This window comes from Lynx rufus, unplaced genomic scaffold, assembly GCF_022079265.1.
Source record: "Lynx rufus isolate CCGP_SWC_20201006 ecotype Redwood Valley unplaced genomic scaffold, mLynRuf1.p SCAF_8, whole genome shotgun sequence".
NCBI classification, from domain to species: Eukaryota; Metazoa; Chordata; class Mammalia; order Carnivora; family Felidae; genus Lynx; species Lynx rufus.
This window is the reverse complement of record NW_025814896.1, coordinates 50,402,229-50,421,415: the sequence shown is the minus strand read 5'-3', so window position 1 is coordinate 50,421,415 and position 19,187 is coordinate 50,402,229. Positions and strand designations below refer to the sequence as shown.

At 49.5% G+C, this 19,187-nt stretch overlaps 1 protein-coding gene across 1 annotated transcript in view; it reads left to right on the top strand.

Moving 5' to 3' along the window:
* Positions 1-19,187, top strand: part of NINL (ninein like) — a 175,163-nt gene that overhangs the window by 91,100 nt on the left and 64,876 nt on the right. The window contains exons 5-11 of the mRNA XM_047068429.1: positions 2,310-2,488; positions 4,707-4,773; positions 6,758-6,948; positions 7,658-7,810; positions 10,207-10,377; positions 14,410-14,546; positions 15,981-16,121. Coding sequence (XP_046924385.1) covers positions 2,310-2,488; positions 4,707-4,773; positions 6,758-6,948; positions 7,658-7,810; positions 10,207-10,377; positions 14,410-14,546; positions 15,981-16,121 — 1,039 coding nt within the window. The remainder of the gene's footprint in view (positions 1-2,309; positions 2,489-4,706; positions 4,774-6,757; positions 6,949-7,657; positions 7,811-10,206; positions 10,378-14,409; positions 14,547-15,980; positions 16,122-19,187) is intronic.

Below are 19,187 nucleotides of genomic sequence, written 5' to 3'. Positions count from 1 at the left end.
GAGATCGAGGAGGGAGCTCTTTTCCTTCTGGTCCGCAGCAGGCTCCTCCCACAGTGGACCCTTGGTCTAGAGCAGGTGCATGACCAGATAACAGGGATAATAGTGGGAGAGCTTGGGGCAGGGGAATGGGGAGTGGAAAGGATGATACCTCACATCAGTTGTCTTCAGTGTGCCAGGCTCACAGAATCCTGTGGCATTATCATACCATTATTCAGATGAGGAACTGAGGGCTGATGTGTGAAGGGATTTGTCCAAGATCCCACATAGATCTTGGAACTGTGGCCAAGATTTGAGTTCCGGTTTTCCTGTTGTAAGCACTGGGCCCTTGTATACACAGTGTAGCCAGAACCCGCTCCTTCAGCTGGCTGCTAAAGGCTACACGGCACCTGGGTATAGTGTAGAGAACCCTGCATGACCCCTGGGGCATTCACTGGTCACTTTGTCTGACACTGTTCTTCTGAAAGAGGTGAAGAATGCCACAGGCCTTTACTAACACAAGATTTGGGAATGTGGCATGTGATCGTGGGTAGGAATGGAAGGGCGACGCCCAGGGTCCCTGACACTATATATGCTCCTCCCATGCTAGAGAATGTGTGGAGCTTCTAAACTTAAAACTAGATCTCTGGCATGCACTCAGTTTCTCCAAAGAGTTAAGAAAGTATTCTAGGACTTGTAGTTTTCCCCCCCTCTTCTTTCAATTCTTTTGTTTTCTTTGCCTTTTTCTTTTCTTTCAGATCTCAAAGCTGTCCTCAATTAAATGGTCATATGTGTGGCCTGAGACTCCTTCCCTTCATGGCAGATCAAGGGTACATCAGAGCCCCTCTGATTTTTCGGCACTTGGTTTCCCAACTGTGCCCCAGCTTCCCATTTCCTGCCTGATACGACTTTCCTTCTTCTTATACCCCCTCAAGGTGGAAGGAGGATTCTTCTCCCACCCACATCAGCCAGCCCACAGCCTCTCTGTAACCAGGAACGATGCTCATATGCAAGAGCCCGAATTCACTGACTTTCACTTACCCTTTTGGCAGCTCTCCGGTGGGAGCCTTTCTCCATATTTGTAGTTTGCCCCTTCTGAACACTGCTGGGTTGCTCCCTCTTTTTTTCTCTCTGCTGGCTTGGAAACTTTGCCCTCCTCTTCAGTACATCACATGCCTGTTGTCCCAGGCTGATTGGTATAATTTATGATTACCTTCAAGTGTCCCAGTGAGGTGAGACATGCTATAGTCACCCTGCATATTGTCAGCTGTCTTAAATGTCATGCTGTCACTTCATAGTCTGCACATCCCACATGGAACTTGGCATCTTCCTCCCTAAAACTCCTCCCTCATCCCCAGTGTCTGTCTGTCACTGGCATCACTGTACTTTCAGTTGGCCAGGCTGGACCCAGCCCCTTCCTCTGATGTGGTCTCAAGGTCAGGAGTCAGGGGTCAAGGTCGGGGGGGATGGAAGAAAGGAATGATGTGGTACTTGACTTAAAGAAGCGTGACACCTTTCAGTGAAATTCTGTTTTCCTGGCCTGGAATTACTTCATTGGATCCTATGCTTTTCTTTCCAACTGGCCCATGCTGGCTGCTTCCCTCTGAACCTATGTCGTGTCCTGGCTGCTGCCCATGATACCCTCTCCAAGTCTGTTTCTTATTCACCCAAATTCCTCACAGAGTCCGTATCATTTCTTCTCTGCCTGAGAGGTCACATTGTGTACAAATGTGAACAGGTAAGGAGGGAAGAAAGAAATGCAAAGGGTTATTAGGGTTTAAGAGATTCTCATGAATCCCAGACTAAAACTCATGCCTGCCTTTGCCCCAGACTTCAGACCAGCAGAGTTTGAGCCTCCCTTGGCTGTGTGTGAGGTCCATGCCCACAGCTCCCTGACAGTCCTGTCCAGATGGGGTCCTGAAGTAACCAGGGTAGGAAGTGACCTTCTGGTCTCTAGAACAGTATGTTGCTGGAATATTGGAGGGTTTTTTTTCTTTGTATAAAAAGCTATTAGTATTAGTCTCTTATTATGTAAACAAAAAGTCTTTTTGTATTAGTAGTAGACTTTTACTACATAAAAGCAGTATGCTCAGAAAACTAAATAGCACGTAGAGTTTAGAGTAGAAAGTCCCCATCTCCCAGCCTGGGTTTCTCAGTTCCCTGCCTGAGGAATAGATTGACCACTGTTAACTGCTGTCTGTATTCTTCCAGACATTTTCTGTGTGCTTCTGTGAGAGCTACACTCTGTATCTTGAAATGTGTTCTGCAGTGTGCACAGACCCATCTGCTCCCTGTCCCCCCCCCCTCCACCAAACCTCATATTTTCTTTCCAGCTGCCTCACGTGCTGTCCCGCCAAAGTATGTGAGTGGCTCTAAATGGTATGGTCGCTGGAGCTGCCCTGAGCCTGAGCCATGTGGCTCTGCAACAGGAGCCAAATGTTTACCAGAACAGCAGGCGAGGGCCACTGGGAGAGGCCAGCTCCGCCGCTCTGCATCTCTGGAAAGTGTGGAGGTGGGTCCGAGTTCCTCCTTTCCCCACCCTAGGCCACCATCTCATTTAGTCATTGTGACATGACTATAAGAGGATGTGAGGGGCAGGTGGGCATTTCTGGGCATCTCAAGTTGCCAGAAACAAGGGTGCAGTTTGGGGAATGACATTTCATTCTAAAGTCTGGGGTGCCTGGGTGACCTAATTGGTTAAGTGACTGACTCTTGATTTTGGCTCAGGTCATGATCTCATGGTTCATGAGATCTAGCCCCATGTTGGGCTGCATGCTAGGTGTGGAGTTTGCTTGAGGTTCTCTCCTTGTCTCTCTCTCTCTGCCCCTCCCCCCCTCATTCTCTCTCTCTCTCAAAATAAATAAATAAACTTAAAAAAAAAAAAAAAGAATTGTTAAAGTGTCTCTGGGTCTGTCTGCAGGGAATTCTGGCCAGAGTGTACTTCTTCAGACATTAGGGCAGTGGAGAATTTGTGCTGAAATCACTTGTTTCTTTCCCTCTCCTGCTTATCACCACCAACTTTCCCCCCACCACTGTGAGAAGGCTGTTTTTTATGGTTTCATAAGAGTGAGAAAAGAAAGAAAGATGCCTTTCTGGTGCCCTTGTAAGGTTAGGAACTTGGAAGTACCAATAGGCCCATGGTCCCACCTGCCTTGAACACTTGGAATATACCAAGAATATACCACTTAGAATTTGGCAAACATGTGCTGAGACCTCCCAGGGCTCTGAGGGTTGATTCTATCCCCCCATGTCCCTAAATTGTTCACTGCTGCCGAGATACTGCAGAAGATGGTCTGCTGGAGCCTTACAGCCTTCATGTCAGGAAATATCCATGGGGCAGATCCATAACTTTCAAGTTAACTGTGGAGTCCTTAGACTTATTTTCAAGAATTCCAGAAGGTTCCTGGTTCCTACTCTCTGTGATGTCCATTTTGTCAGGTGGGGCTTTATGGGGACTTATCTTCAATAAGACCCTCACATTAATTTGATTACATGTTCAGCATTTGTTGAGGCAAGCATATCTATTTAAATCCTAGAGTTTCTTTGCTCAGGGACATGCTATGCCTGGGTAATACCAACAAATCCCAGGCATTCACTTTTTTATCGTTTTTAACTTTGGTCTGCAGGGATAGAGGTCTAAGGAGTCTGCTCTATCTCCATTATGCCGTTCTGCTTTTTAAAACCATCTTTGATCCCTGGAACTAGAACATGGAGGAATGCTGTTTTTAGGGTTGTCAGTTGGGCTGAATGCATTAGAAAAATGGGACATACCACCTGCTCCCAGATTCCACTCTCACTTCAGTGCTGGCTCTGAGGAGTGCTGAGTCTTGGCCAACTTGGCATTCCTTCCAGAATCAGATGTGGGATGCATAGCACCTGTCAGAAGCAGACTTTGACTTTGTAGTCAGCCAACTTGTCCACAAAAACAGATTTTTACCTGAGTCAAGTGTTTCTTTAATTTTTTTTTTTAAGACAGACAAAGCATGAGCGGGGGTGGGGCAGAGAGAGAGGGAGACAGAATCTGAAGCAGGCTCCAGGCTCTGAGCTGTCAGCACAGAGCCCGACGCGGGGCTCAAACTCACGAACTGTGAGATCATGACCTGAGCCAAAGTTGGACACTTAACCAACTGAGCCACCCAGGCGCCCCACAGTCAAGTGTTTCTTGATGGCCTGCCCCCTTCAGGGTACAGCTTGCAAAGGGCACTGAGGAGTCAGTGCTTGCTATGTATCATGCTGTCCCTGGAGCTCCTGGAGGGACAGGGAGAACTACTCTCCCTCCAACTGTTTGCTGAACTGATCTGGATGATAAGGGACAGGGTATAGAGAAGTGAAGACCATCAAGCTTGAGCAAGATAATGTCGTTCAGTGGAAGGTTGACCATACTCCCTGGCCATTCCTCTCCATGCTGGTGTCCAAAGCCAGCACCACAAGGAGGTGTTGGTTTGGGGAGCATTTTTCATTCCTGTTTGGGTACAAGTGCTTGATTATGTTTTTAGTGTTAACTACTGATGACTTGGTTTATGTTGAGGAGCCTCATGTGTCTCTGTGTCTACATTGTAGTGCTTGGTCTGTGAGAAGGACCTGTTCTGTGCCCGTGCCTCACGGCTTGGTGCAAAGGCCATCTGTAGGTGGGGGGTTTTGCCCGAGGAGCTGCATCTCACCAGCTGTTTGTCCTCTTCCTCAATCCCTACCTAGCTCCAAAATATATCCTTCTTTTCGTTTTTCTACAGAGTCTCAAGTCAGATGAAGAAGCTGAAAGTGCTAAAGAACCTCAGAATGAGTTGTTTGAAGCACAAGGTAAAGCCACAGACTCATGGTTGGTTCTCCCTATCTTTGATCAGTGCTTTGAAGTTCAAGGAGCTGGCTTGTTGGTCGGTGAGCCAGCCATGTGTAATTTCCTGGGAAGCATGCAGAGTGGGTGCTGTATCTGGTGGGCCCCTTCTCCAGAAGTGGTCCCAGCCAGGAGGTAGTCTCTTGGTGCTCAGCATCCCCTGAGGTCAGATCCTTGGACAGAGGCCCCTGGCCAAGGGAGCAGTATGGTTGGGCCACATCTCGCAATCTGTGAGGACCAGCATGACCCCAGGTGGCAGGCATGGCCTGAGGTCCCAGGCCTCTTGCACTCCCTTCTTAATGTGCCAGACCTGGGCACATCGTCTTCCTGGCTGTGTGCAAGCAGTCTTGGCAACCTCCAGTGGCTCTGTGTCTGTGCTCCAGATAAAATAGCAGATGTGGTCCTGGCCCTCAGGAGCCTTGCAGGGGCAACTGGAAGGCAAAAGCAGGGGTACATAAGATAGCAGTGTGCCCACATGTGCGTCTGGGGATGCTTTACACATACCTCCCACACAGAGGAGAAAGTGCAGAAACTTTACTTGGAGAGGGAGACCACAGTTGACCTTTTGAATTTCTGCCACAGTAAAAAATCAGCAGTTGGAACTGAGCATGATCTAGATTGTGATCCTCAAGGACGAGAGCCATTGTTCAGTGTTTAACTTAGTGGATGTCAGGGGAACTGACCTGAGCGCCCACCTCAGCTGTTGGACAAAGCACATAGATAAGGAAGAGCAGCCAAGTGATCACATCTTAACTGTCTTGGTTTCAATTCTAAATCTAGGGCAGGAAAGGAAGGTTGTGCACAGTGCAATTTTGGGTCTCTCTGCCTGCAGAGCAGGTTGGGTTCTTCCTAGCCTCGAACAGAAACCTTTTCACTGGGTTAGAATTGACAGTGTGCATGAAACTCACATCAGACTTCAGAGGATTTATTTATCTCCTTTGCCATTCCTGAGAAATAAACCCTAGTATCAGAGGTGCTTTTATGCTTTTACTTAGAAATTTCAGACACTTTATGCTGGAAGAGATCTCAAAAAAGGCATTTTCCAGGGTGCGTGAGTGGCTCAGTCGGTTAAACATCTGACTTCGGCTCAGGTCATGATCTCTCAGTTTGTGAGTTCAAGCCCTGCGTAGGGCTCTGTGCTGACAGCTCAGATCCTGGAGCCTGCTTCAAGATTCTATGTCTCCCTGTCTCTTTTCCCCTCCCCTCCCTCAAAAATAAACATTAAAAAAAATTTTTTAAGGCATTTTCCTCACCCCAACACAGTGTTGTTCATGAGCACACAGGCCTGGCTTTCCTCAGGAAAAGTGACTTTCTTATTCTTAGTTGGGCTATCAAAGTAATTAATGTCAAAGTAGCCCATTACCCAAGCTGCTGATGGGGAACTTCAGTCATGTGGAGTCTGAGCTGCCTCTCTGTGTCAGGCTGGGTGGCGTGGACTGACTGTGGAGGGAATGTCTGGCTTGAAGCATGGCTCATCCATGATGGCTTCTCACGGGCACCCCCAACGTCTGTCCATTCCACAAGTTGTTTCTCTGGCAAAGCTCAGAAACATTAGTTTCTGAAATTTATTTTTTAAAAACTAGGGTTTTTTTTTGTTTTATTTTGTTTTGTTTTTTGTAAATACAAATAATGCAGCCCTCTTTTATATGCTTCCAGTGGTCTGACTTTAGGAGGTTCCTTTGAGAAAAAGCTTTCCCCACATGGACCAGAGGTTCCTCCCACCCCACCTACATTTTATTATGAAAATTTGGAAACACAGAATGAAGATGAAAGAATCGTATTGTGAACAGCCATGTACTCATCACCTAGATTCCATCTTTGATGCTTCACTACTCAAGTGTGTCCACCTGCCCATCCATCTGATTTCAGAGTCAGTTGCCAGCATTGGTATATTTCCCCTAAGTGCTTCTACCTGGACATCAGGTTTACCTGTCACTCTTCCTGCTTCAGGCCAGCTGCCAGCTTGGGGTTCTGAGGTCTTCAGATGCCTCCAGAAGCCCTGCAGCCTCTCCCTGGACACCCCTGAGAGCCGGGTTCGTGGCATCTGGGAAAAGCTAGGTGTTGGCAGTAATGGCCACCTCAGCGAGCAGGAGCTGGCTGTGGTCTGCCAAAGCATCGGGCTCCAGGCACTGGAGAAGGAGGTGAGAGGGTCTGAGGCAGACCACACTCAAGGACAGGTTCTTTGTGGTGGTCAGGTTGCTGTTGCATCTGGAGAGTCCCTTCACCCTCCAGACACTGATGTGGTTGTACTACTTTGTGGTCTAAAGTCCTCTGGTAACTCCCAGTGCTTCTGCTGAGGTCTGCGCCCACACATGTCATGTATGGCCTGCCTCACCAGCTTCTGAGCACCTTCACTTATGACCCTTTCTCTGCTTGGAGTGCCCTTTCCCCTTCCTGCATTGCCTAGTTCTACCACCCAACCCAGATGTTATGCCCTCTGAGGCAGGCTGCACTCCCTTGTAGGGGCCAAGGGGAGGGGGGTGGGCAGTGGTGATATGATGGGGAAGTGCCTCCTTACTAAAGTTCCCCTTAGTCCTGCTGTCCTTGCTGTTCTCTGAATTGCTGGGGGCCCAGGACCCCCTCCATATGTATGTCTTCTTCCTGCCATCCAGCAAGTTACTCTGAATGGGTATTTATGGACTTAGGAAGTGCAGGTGGCACCCCTTCACAGCAGGGTGGAAACTGACCAGGTATGTAGATGTCACAAGACAGAGTCAGGGGGCATCAGGTGTGTCTTAGGTGAGTTTGGTAAGGACAAGCAGACTGCCCAGGGAAGGCCTGGGTGGTGGTGACTGGCATGCAGCTGCTTGTGGGTGGGGCCTCAGCACAGGTGTGGCGGCTTTTGTCTAGGAACTGGAGGACCTGTTTAACAAACTGGATCAAGATGGAGACGGCAGAGTGAGTCTTGAGGAATTCCAGCTTGGCCTATTCAATCATGGGCCCACTTCACTTCCAGAGTCTTCCACTCCCATCAAACCAAGCATGTCCTGGTCTCATCACCAGGTAAAATGGGATGATTAAGCTTTGAACCACAGCAGCAACTGCTGTCACTCTGGCCTTCATCATCTTCACAGACCTGGGAGTTGGTGGGAGTATGTACACATACATGTGTGAGTGGGAGGCCATGTGATTTAGATTCTAGAATCACACAGGTCTTCTGCTGATCTGGCATTGCCCCTCCCTAACTGTGTATCCCTGAATGAGTTACTTGCCTTCTCTGAGCTTCAGGCTCTTCATCTGTAAAATGGTGCCTACCTCATAGGGGTTTTATGAGGATTACATGGCAGTTCCTCGATTTTCTCCTCAAGAAGCCTATCCCAGTGTACCTTCCATTAGAAGAGCTTCTTCTCTCCTCCCCATTGTGGTGCAGTGAGAGCATTCTGTACCTTCCCTAGGAGTAGCTCTCCAGGTACTCCTTTCCTTGTACTCTCCCTGTGTTGTGTTCCTGAATTTTATCTCTCATTCAAATACCAGGTCTCTGCAGATGGAGAAGAGCAGATTTTAGGCGGTTATTTAAATTGTGATCTCATTTGCTGACCGTTGGCTTAGCATTTGGTTTTTCTCCATCCCAGGAGAGGAGAACCTCCCTCTTCCACCACAGGGCAAGGTTCTCTGGGGGAGTCTTGCCAATGCTTCTCTGCTGATATGGCTGATCCTGTAGTTTGTAGGTGGCGGTACAAGATGAGTAATGTTGTTTTCTGCTGCACTAGGTGTAATCTGAGAGTCCCATTTCTGAATCTAAACCTGATGAGAATGGAGAGAGAAGAAACTAGGAGTGTTAAAGGAAAGTGTCAGGCCATGTAACGTCAGAGGCCATGAAGTCCCACCAAGTCATGCTTGGAGCCAGTGGAGGGAGGGTGCCTCCTCTGTGGTGGAGCTGCCCTTGTTCCTGCGTCCCAATGAGGAAGCACAGCTGGACAGGACTCTGAGCCATGGGGCGCAGGAATGAAACCAGGCGGGACCCACCTCTAGTCAGATGCAGGTGCCCAAGGAACACCTGACTACCCAGGAAGTGCCCTGAGCTAACACAGCTGCAGGTGGAGGGTGTTGCATCCTGTGTGTGTGGACTCTTGCATGGCATGGTGGTGCTGGGCCCTCAAGTATGTGGCCCAGCACCCCCCCCCTCCTGCTACACCATGACGTGCCTGTCCCCAAGTTCACAGTCCTCACAAAGGAAGCAGGTGGGAGGGAGACAAAGGTGGTCCAGGTGCATTTGGCTATCTGAGCTTCTCCACTGTGGCCATGGCATGTTTCTGACCATTCTTGAGCTGTCTGTCCTCTCCCCTTTTGTAAATGGAGTCACATGCCTACTTTGTAGGGCTGTACCTAGCACAGCTTTAGTAAGCACCCAGTTCCTAAGTGTTTATGAAGAGATAGGGATATGGCTGAGAACAGATGAGAGCATATGGGCCTGTGAGTACCTGCTGAGGTAGTGAGTGCCAGGAGGGAGGTGCTGGGCTGGGAGGGGGTGTCAGAGCAGAGCCCTGGAAAGTGCCCAGCATGGAGCATTGGGGGGGAAGTGTTTCAGGCAATGAGAAAAGCCTGGAATGTTTGGGAATATCAGAGACTCCTTTGAGGGGAGTTGAGAGGAGGCCAACAAGGAAAGTGTTCCCTGGGGGCGGCGGGGGGGGGGGGGGTGGTGGAAGCCCCAGTGGCCAGAAGGAAGGGACTGTTTTTCCTCATTCTTATAGCCCCAGATAGCAAATGCTGGTTCTGAAGAGAATGCCAGCCTGGGGCAGAAAGCAGTCTTGCTTGATGGATTCTCATAGCCCTTAAGCCTAACAGGTCAGCTTTCTGGCCAAGAGATTTTTTTTCCCCTTCCTCTTAAAACTCTCCAATTCTGTCAGCTATGAGATGTGTTTCTGAGGCCTGCACAGATGGGTGACTTTGTTTGGGCCTCTTCTTTTAAGCCTGTCTTGGGTTTCTTTCCACAGGCTGGATTTCTGAGCATTGGCATGTGCCTTCTCTAGCTTTTTGAGGCCGGGTGCACACCAGTACTGATTTGGGAGAGAGAGGTTAAAACCCCTTCATGCCTCCCACTAAGAAGCTCTTGCTGACATGTGAGGCCACACGGGTGTTGGAATGTGTTCCTTGGACCAAGCCTCGGGTAGACAGTAGGAAAGCAGGCACCAGGGTCTTAGAGAAGGCAATAGGCTGGGTGTCCGGATCTCTGGGTTCAAATCCCCACTTTGAGGGGAGACTGCAGAGCCGTGCAGTCTTGGGCACACTGTGAGATGGTGCCGTGACTTTGTTTACTAGTCTGGGAGACAGAGCTAATGGTCACTGTGTGAGCTGTTCTTGACAGACCTCAATGAGACAGTGAAAGGTTGAGCACAGGCTACTGAAGTTGGAAAATACTAAAAATAAACAAGAGGCACTTCCACTTTCTCTACACACAGGTCCTGGAGGAGGGCAGCTGCCAGACTGCCACAACATCATCCCTGGTGTCCGTGTGCTCAGGCCTGCGCCTTTTGTGCAGTATTGATGATGGCACCGGCTTTGCCTTTCCTGAGCAGCTCATCACCCTGTGGGCCCAGGAGGGGATTCGGAACAGCAGAGAAATCTTGCAGGTCTGGAACTGGTCACTCACAGCCGCCCTGGAGGGAGCATGCAGGCAGCATGGGGCCAGCAGGGGACCTCAGGGCCCTTTGCTCTCAGAGGAGGCTGGACAGAGAATCCCACAGACACACAGGGCCTGCACTCTCTGGGGGAACCCCATGTAGGGAAGGCCTGTTAGAATCATTTTCCTCTTTATTTTTTTTGCCATTAAAATATAAGAAATTTTAACTTTAAGAGATAATAAATAAGCAGAGAAAACAAATCTGAAACAAATCCACTTGAAGGTAGGTTTCGGTATCTTAGACATTTCCCTCAGTACATTGTTAGCCTTGTAGATGTTTTGCTTACCTGGACAATGGCGGTCCATCCCAGACGAGGGGAGAAAATTTCCTACCTTGTGGTAGAGACGTCTTACTGGATGTCACTGTCCCAGTAGTCTGAGTGTTTCCATTTTGTGGAAGATGAGCTCCATAGTGAACCCAGATTCTGCCCAGAGCTGCTGCCTGGCTGGCCAAGCTCTTCTCCCCTCATGGCCCTTGCTTGCCCGGACCCCCTCCTCCACCGTGTTGGGTGTGGAGGTACACTGTCCTGCTGCCTCCTCCCGAGTTCCTGCATGCTCTTCGGGGGGTTGGCCCACAAGACTGTCTTCAGATGGGGTCAGGCCTCTTCTGGGGGCCAGTCCAACCTCCCCCAGGGACACAGGGCCAGACCTCTGGGGTTTGAAGGGAGCTTGCTCTGGGGCAGTCAAGCCAGTTGTGCACAGGGGCTGGACAAGGGTAAGAGAAGAATACTGGGGAAAAGTGTGTGTGTAAGCTGGACTGCTGATCTTCATTTCCAAATTTCACTTTGTGTTGTAAAAAAAAAAAAAAAAAAAAAATGTCAACTGGGGGAGCCTGGGTGGCTCATTTGGTTAAGCGTCCGACTTTGGCTCAGGTCATGATCTCATAGTTCGTGAGTTTGAGCCCCACATCGGGCTCTGTGCTGACAGCTCAGAGCCTGGAGCCTGCTTCAGATTCTGTGTCTCCCTCTCTTTCTGACCCCCGCCTGCTCGCACTCTGTCTCTCTCAAAAATAAACATTAAAAAAAATTTTGTTTAAGTGTCAACTGTACACAAAATCATAAAGTAATAAAGCCTGCCCCCTTTTGCTCCCATTCTGTAGGAGTAGCAACACCTCACGGCTCAGTGGGAGTTTTTGCAGAGCTTTTCCCCAGCACAGAAAAGAAATATATATTTGGATATTCCAGCTTTAAAATTTTTTTTTGCAAAATTGGTATACTGTATATCTTGTTAATTTGTTACCTTTTTCCTATCATTGGACATGTAGATTTTTTTTCTGTTCTAAATCTTGTTTAGATTATATATCCTCCTGTTCCTATGCTGGTATTTCTTGGTAGGCTAGATTTCTGAAGTTACACATTTTAACTCTTGGTAGGCTTTTTTATATTGCCTCTGAAAATGTCCTTATTAGCACAAACTAACAGTTCACAGAGGAGCCCAATGACAACGTTTAAGATAGTCCTCCTGACACTTTGGGCGAGGCCCTTTTGGGCCTAGCCATTGCTGAGTGTGGCCACCCAGCAGCCTGGGCAGAGCCTGGACAGTAAGGCCAGAACTGGGCACCTGGCCCTTGGGAGAGCTGGAGACTGAGCCCTAGTTACTAGATTGGCTCCCTGGGAGGGCAAAGAGCAAAGAGATTCACGGTTTTGAGATTCTCCCTGAAACTGTATTCCTGATTCCCTGTCATTTGGGGGTGGGCTGGCTGCCTTTAGAGCATGGTGAGTCTCAAATTTGCCTCTGACACTTCATAACTTACCCTTTTTATTGCTTTCCTGCTGTCAGAGAATATTTCCATTTCCTTAGCAATTTGTAATTTACTAGTTGCATTGAGGATTTGCTTCCATTTTGTTGAAGGGCAGAGGTGTTTACTGAACTCTCAGCACTTGGCACCAAACAAGGACCTGTGAAGTTTGTGACATTGTTTACTCTTCACTCAGTGTAGTTGTTTCTGTCTCACGTGACAGATGAGGTAACTGCCTGAGCCCACATAGCCAGGGCGGGAGCAGCAGCGAGTGGGGCAGGCCTTCTGGGTATCCTGGTATGTCAGGTCGGGCCCTTCCTGCCTGCGACGCTCTCAGAAACTGCTTACCTGTGATGCTGGTGGTGAAGACCACAGGCTGCTGGTCCTACCAAGACAACTAAGCACACCATGCCTGAAAAAGAAAGGCCTTTCTCTTGAGAAGGAAGCATCAGCTGGGTGAGCCCTTAGTGTGGATGTGCTGGCATCACATACCCAGCTTCTCAAAACCCCTGGCCATTTCAAGGAGCTTCTTATCCAAGCCCTTGAGAGTGCTCTAGGAGGAGGCCTGGGAATGGTTATTTGTCCTTCCTCAACAAATTACCACTAAATTACACCTTGAAACACAATGACTCTTCTTGTCTTGAGCAGTTTTTGTGGGTCCGGAATTTGGGAGCTATGTAGTGGGTGGCTCTAGCTCAGGGTCTCCCCTGAGGTTGATCAGATGTCAGCCAGTACTCAGTCTTGTGAATGACTGACTGGGGCTGGACTGCCGCTCCCAAGTTGGCAGATTGATACTTGCTGTAGCAGGAGGCCTCCATTCCTTGCACATGGCCCCTTCCTAGGGCTGCTTGAGCTTCCTCACAACTAGGCAGTGACTTCCTGGGAGTGCCATCTAAGAGAGAGTGAGGAGGAGGCTATGTGTCTTCCAAGCCCCAACCTTGGAAGTCATACACTGTCACTTCCTCAGTGTCCTGTGTGTGACACAGGTTGACCCTGTTGTGTGTGAGAGGGGAATACCTGGGTATGGGTGCCAGGAGGTGAGAGACACGGGGCTGTCTTGGAGGCTGGCTCACACCCTTGCCATGTGGTTTTTGATGACTCCTTTCTTCTTGGTCAGGAAGCTGCTGCTGTGACCTATCATGTCTGTGCCCTCTGTCTGGTGACATGATGGCTGGGACGTCTTTACTTGTGGAATAACAGCTTGAGCTTCCCAGTTATTCCATATGCTTTACCCTGATGTCACTTCTCTTCAGAAGCGCTCTGGGAAGTGGGGGAGCAGTGGAAAGCCTGGTCTCCATTTTATAGGTTAAAAAAGGGAGCATGCCTCATTTCCTTGTGTGACTGAGAATGCTGTGGCCCCTTCTCTCCAGTCCCTGACATGGTGCCTGCCTCTAGATGTGGGTGTAACTGTAATTTTTTGACATCATAGAAGGAGCAGGGGTCAAGAATACTCAACACTAAAAAAGCAAATGTAGCAAGTGTTAGTTGTTGTCAGTTGAGCAGAGGGGTATATGGGTATGGTTTATTATTATTATTATTGTGGTACAATACATTTAATGTAAACGGTTTTATTCTCTTATTTTCAAAATCTTGAGGGGAAGAATGCTCCACTCCACTAGGCCATGGCTCATCTCTCTGTTAGATCACTTTCCTACCAACAAAACTACCCACCCATACATATACTTCATGGAGATTCTATTAGTTTGAAATGATAAAAACTCAATTCAAAATGTCTTAAGGAGGGAGGATATTACGGGCTCACGTGAGCAGGCACTTGGGAGAAGGTGCCCAGAGGTGTCGTCAGGGCTCTTTTACATCTATCCTCTGCTTGCTTCTTGGTGGTGTTGGGCTCAGGTCAGTTCTCTTCACACAGCTCCCAAGGCTAGCAGGGTTCATACAGCAACTTATTTCACAGAAAATGGCCTCTCTGCCGGCCTCTTATCAGTCCCCATGATGTCCTCTGCTTCTGTGTCAGTTACCTTTTCAGGAAGGTCTTTGTCCAGCCTGGGTCATATACTCCCTGATGAGGGGTGAGGGGAGAACTTGGCTTTGACAGGGACTATGGGGGAGGGGAGACCAGAGTAACATGGGTGGGGGCAGGGCAGAGACTTTACAGACAGAAGAGTTGGCAGGTGCTGCCACCAGGACAGTGTGGATCTGGGCCTGGCCTATTCTTAGGAAAGCCAGGAAGTATTTGGAGAAGTCACACATCCTTTCCCGCCCAATGGGCTTTGCTATTTTCAGAGTCTTGGCTTCAGTGTGGACGAGAAGGTGAATCTTTTGGAGCTGACCTGGGCCCTTGAGAATGAGCTCATGATGGTCGGTGGTGCCACTCAACAGGCAGCCTTGGCCTGCTACCGCCAGGAGCTGAGCTTCCGCCAGTAAGAGCCCAGTGTGGTTGGGGAGGTTGGGGAGGTTGTGGAGGTATAGCTGTCTGCATTGCCTGGAGGGAAATGGGCAGTCTGCCCTTGTCTACCCCAAGCCAGTCCCAGGGGACAAAGGACTTGACACCACCTTTCCCACTGGCTGTCCTTTAGTGGGCACTCTTGGTGGGACAGGGAAAGAGCTGAGTTGTGAGTGCAGAAGAGGGCTACCTGTGCCTCGAGTGGCATCCTCCTGTGTGGTCTCAGAGGAGCCTGAGGACCCAGTGGCCTGTGTGGTAGCTGCTGCTAGGGCTTTAACGGCCACAAAATTTCTGAGTCACCAGTCTGCCTTCACACTTGGTAAGAAGCTTAGAAACTGATGTTGAGGTCCTCCCTTAGTTCCTTTTAGCAATATTCCAAAGGGGAAATTTGAACCTGACACTCATCCTGCTGACACTGGAGCTCTCGGGTGCAGAGACAGAAATCTTACAGTTGGCAGGGATGTGTTCCAAGAACAGGCAGAGGGTCCTGGGCTGGGGGAGCTGGCAGGACAGTAGAACGAAGTGTTCCTCAACATGGTCACCCAGTGCACAATGACAGGGGGCTGAGAATGCATTCCATTTTAGTTGGGTTCAGGTTTCAATTAGCTGAGTATTCAGGCCATCCATATGCTCAGCAAATTGGCATAAAGATTGTTTTTGTGTTTATTGATGTTCCAAAGCTGCAGGGAAGAAATCATGATTTCCATCCTCAGGATTTTGCATTCAATTAGATGCTGACAGATGAGCTTTCTGACCTCAGACACTCTCAGAATAGGACCAGAGACTATGCCTTGGGAGGGTGGAGGGAGAAAAGCTCTGTGTTCCTTCAGGGGGATAAACAGTCACCAGAATAGCAAGTGCCAAGGGTTAGTGCATAACCTCATGTGGGGACTGGGGTAAATGGAAAGAGTGAGAGCTACACACACAAATCACATTCTGCTCTAAGTGACTCATCCAGATACCTGGCTGCAGGTGACAGGGTGTGACCAGGCAGGGTGATGGGTGCCAGCCTTCTCTTCATCATGTGTCCAGTCCTGGATTAGGTGTTGGGGATCCCTGGGAGAGGGGACAAGAGGGAGACATGGATAAATTATTACCTGTTCTGGGCTATCTGGAGGTGTCGCACAACATAAGGCTCTACGTTCAGACTTCCTTGGTTCAGAAACCTTCCAGAAACCTTCCTTGACAAGTCATTTAGCCTCTCTCTCAGTATGTGCATTTGCAAAACAGGCATAGTAATTCTGGAAACCACTTTTAGGAGATGGTTAGTAGTAGCAGTGAGGTCAGAGCACAGCACTGCCCATGCACAGCACCCAGTTAAGGCAGCCCTTTCTATCATTCATGGAGACACAGGGCTTGTTGGGCCCAGAGCAGGTATCCCCCCTCTGACACTGTCTCCTTCGTGTGGCAGGGGACAAGTGGAGCAGATGGCAAGGGAGCGAGACAAGGCGAGGCAGGACCTGGAAAAAGCTGAGAAGAGGAACCTGGAGTTTGTGCAAGAGATGGATGACTGTCACTCTGCCCTAGAGCATCTCACGGAGAAGAAGATCCAGTAGGTCTCGCAGTCATACCCAAGTGCAGAGACATGGCTTCTCAGCAGCTGGGCCATGATTCCCCGGCTCTGGCCAAGGGTGGGTGGTGGATGTGGGTCTGCCACTAGCTGAGGCCATGGTCATGAACATGGTGGAGCTGAGGCCCTCCTCACCTGAGCCAGGAGAAATCTAGAAGGTGCACCTCTGGGGATGTCCTTCCTTGAAATAAGAGGTGTGCATTTAAAATAGTAGCCTTGCTCTTTATGATGTGAGGTCATGGTGCAGGGGCATCCAGCTATGTGTGCCTATGGGCTGCAGGGAAAATTCCTATCCTCCGCTTTACTTATGGGGTCTGTCCCACCCAAACTGTGTCTTCTGTGTGTACCTGTGGCTAGTGACATGGATGAATGTTTTGAGAGAGGGCTGGTGAATGGTTTTAGAACCTGTTGAAAGGAGGTTAATATGGTAGAAGCCCAGAGCCCAAAACGTGACTTCAGGTATTGTAAGTTATGATGAGTTAAACAGATCCCTGGTGAGCAGTTTGCTCCATCAGTCACACTGGTGGCTGGACAGATCAGAGGAAAGGATTTCTGATCTTTTTTTTTATGGACACAAAGCCCACTCTCTGGTTTATTAGCCAAAATGTGAAGAAATCCAGCCCCCGAGGATCTCCCAGGCTGGAGCAGGCAAAGAGGAGATTTTCACCCCACTCTAGTGTACAGTCTATGCTAGGCATCCCTGGCAGAGCTTAGCTGGTTATTCACTTTCTCAGCTTTTGTCACTTGAAGGTGTCTCCTCAAGTATAGCAAAGGGTGTGTGCTGCGGAAAAACCAGTGTGGTACACTCAGCTTTTGGCAGTGCTAGTGGTGGGGGCACAGGAGGGCTGCCAGCCTCCCCTCCTCATTCTCCCTCAACAGCCCTTGCTGTGATCCTGGGTGGACAGAGTCCTTGAGGTTCCTCATCTGTGAAATGGGAATGGTGAAAGACCATCCTCTGCACAGGAGAGCACAGGTCAGTGTTTTCGAGCTCTTAACAGGTCCTGGTGCATGCAGCCACTGGGCGCATCTCATGCCTATGGGTTAGCGGAGAGTGGGCCTCTGCGAAATGTATGAGAAAGAGAAGTAATAACTCACGTGGCATGTATGGTTTCAGCAAGCAGATGTCTGAGAGCTTGTGACAAGCCATCTCATTCCTGTGCCTCTGGGATGTTGTCTCTCCCTGTCTTGTGTGGTTGTAGCATTTGAAGGTAACACTTTTCTTACACCAGCCCTATTGGCAGTGTGTGTGGGTCTTGTAGCGTGATGTACATGAAGCCCCTTTTACATGGCCCTGGCTGGGCAGCCTAATAGCCTTCACAGGGACATTTACCTGCCCCCATCTGCCTTACTGCAGGCTTCTGAGCACCATCCCTAGAAAGGCTTGCTCCTGTCATGCCTGGGGACTATCACAGTCAGTTACAAAGCCCTTACCCCAGGGCCTTGTGGCTCACACTGGGAGGGATTGGAGGTATCCTGGGGTGCAGCCAGCTTTCCTGGGCTCTGCAGGTCTGCTAGGTGGCCACAGCAGATGGGGGCTTTCATGACCACACGGGGCCAGTCCAACTAAACAGTGGGGTTGAAGCCCAAGAGCCCATTCCAGTTTATCTTCACCAGAGACACAGTGTCCCTCCGCTGTGCAGCCAGAGATCTCGGGGTTGAGGAGCCGATCGGCCCTCCAGGAAGGAGCTTCTGGCCTGTGAAACTACTGTTACTGTTGTGGTGCTCCTGTTGTATGCCAAGTGTCACCTGAGTTACCAGCCATAGTTACCCCAAACAGGCCATTTTAGCCCCATTTTTCAGCTAAAGAAACTGAGGCTTGCAGCAGTGCAGTAGCTTGCCTGTAATCATGCAACAAGTGTGGCCCAAAATTTGAAGCCAGGTCTCCTCTCTCTTTGTCCTGTACTGTCCCCAAGATAAGAGAGTGTGAGGCCCTGGCCTGCCATGTATTAGAAGTGTGAGAACAGACCATTATGCAGGAGGAGCACTGCAGGGTAGAGAGCTCATCACCTTCCCAGGCTGGGGTCACCTGGAGTCACATATTGCCAACCTAGGTTAGCACATGAGCCCCATCAGCTCACCTTCCCACAGGACCCTTGTACTCAGGGATCCAAGGGAGAGTTGTGGCTGTTACTCCTAGTCTGTGGGGGAGCAGGCTCTGCATGGAGCAGAGCCACACATCTGAGTCTATGGGACTCTAGAATCGCTCTTTCCTTCCTGGGGGTGGCTGGGGAAGGCTGAATGCAGCAGGCTGAGATCCTCGTCTGCTCACCATTGGATGTCCACACCTACTTCTGCCTGGTGTGGAGAAGGAGTATGCAAGAGATGGTGTCAAGGGGCATGAGTGTGAGAGAGTACACGTGCGTGTGTACAAGTGTGCACACATGCATACTCACTTCCAACACTCCTGCACAAAAGACTCTCCCAAGATAACGGGAATGTTCAGGAAACCCAAACATTAAGGATCCTTTCACCAAATTTTCAAAAATACTTCCAATCAAACCTGAGAAAAATAAATAAACATGGTTTTATAAGGAGGTGTCAGTAAGGCCGAGGAGCCCAGGGTGGGGAGACTGGCGATGGACACCTTGACTTCTGTGTGGATATGCTGACTGTGGCCTTGCTGAGCCTCCCTTATCTCAGTGTGGAGCATGGGTGGTGTTTATCACAAAGGAGCGTTTAGTTAGGAAATAACTGCAGTTTGTCTCTTGTCAGCAATTGACTGTCTCTGTTCAGCTGATTCCCTTGTGGCATCCAGCCGCAAGCCGCCCCGCTCACCCCTTCTTGCTGAGCGTGTTCCTGCAGGTGGAATTAGAATGTTCAGAGTGTGGGTGCCTGGGTGGCTCAGTTGGTTGGGTGACCGACTTTGGCTCAGGTCATGATCTCACAGTTTGTGAGTTTAAGCCCCGCATCGGGCTCTGTGTTGACAGCTCAGAGCCTGGAACCTGCTTTGTATTTTGTGTCTCCCCCGCTCTCTGCCCCCTCCCCTGCTCACACTCTGTGTCTCTCTGTCTCTCAATAATAAATAAACGTTAAAAAAAAAAAAAAAAG